This window comes from Protobothrops mucrosquamatus, unplaced genomic scaffold (assembly GCF_001527695.2).
Source record: "Protobothrops mucrosquamatus isolate PMUCROS unplaced genomic scaffold, P.Mucros_1.0 scaffold6210, whole genome shotgun sequence".
In the NCBI taxonomy this organism is placed as follows: Eukaryota; Metazoa; Chordata; class Lepidosauria; order Squamata; family Viperidae; genus Protobothrops; species Protobothrops mucrosquamatus.
The window spans coordinates 8,839-9,349 of record NW_015392041.1 but is presented as its reverse complement, the minus strand read 5'-3'; the positions used below and the strand labels follow the sequence as shown (position 1 = coordinate 9,349).

General features: G+C 54.8%; 1 protein-coding gene across 1 annotated transcript in view; it reads left to right on the top strand.

Annotated features, from left to right (window-relative positions):
- The window catches only part of LOC107300137 (H-2 class II histocompatibility antigen, E-S beta chain-like), a gene marked incomplete at its 3' end in the record, with an annotated part of 24,864 nt that extends 24,577 nt beyond the window's left edge, over nucleotides 1-287 (top strand). The window contains exon 6 of the mRNA XM_029286942.1: nucleotides 32-287. Within this exon, the coding sequence (XP_029142775.1) occupies nucleotides 32-287 (256 nt within the window). The remainder of the gene's footprint in view (nucleotides 1-31) is intronic.
- Nucleotides 288-511: the final 224 nt, after the last annotated feature.

Below are 511 nucleotides of genomic sequence, written 5' to 3'. Positions count from 1 at the left end.
CCCCCCCCCCGCAGCCCATTTCCTCCTCCAGGAGAAGACCGAGTGCCATTTCTTCAACGGGACGCAGCGGGTGCGGTTCCTGGACCGGGACATCTACGACCGGCAGGAGATCAGGTACTTCGACAGCGATCTCGGGAAATACGTGGCCGTCACTCCGTTGGGGCAGCCCGCTGTGGACAAGTGGAACAGCGATAAGGCCATCCTGCAGTTCCAGAAGGCCTGCGTGGATTCCTTCTGCCGATACAACTACGGGACTGCCCAGAGGGCTTCTGTGGTTGGCCGGAGAGGTGAGTGGGGGAGGGGGAGTTCTACGGGGGGGGAATGCAGGGACCCCCCTTTTCATTTCATTTATTAGGAGTCTCCCGGATAAAAATTTGCCCCTTTTGTATCTGTACTCTCCGATCTACGAAATTTATTCATTGGTATTTATTGATATTTATGGATACTCCTAATCCCTTCACCTCCCTCCAAGCGGGGATCTGGATGGCGTAGGATATAACATCACCCCTAA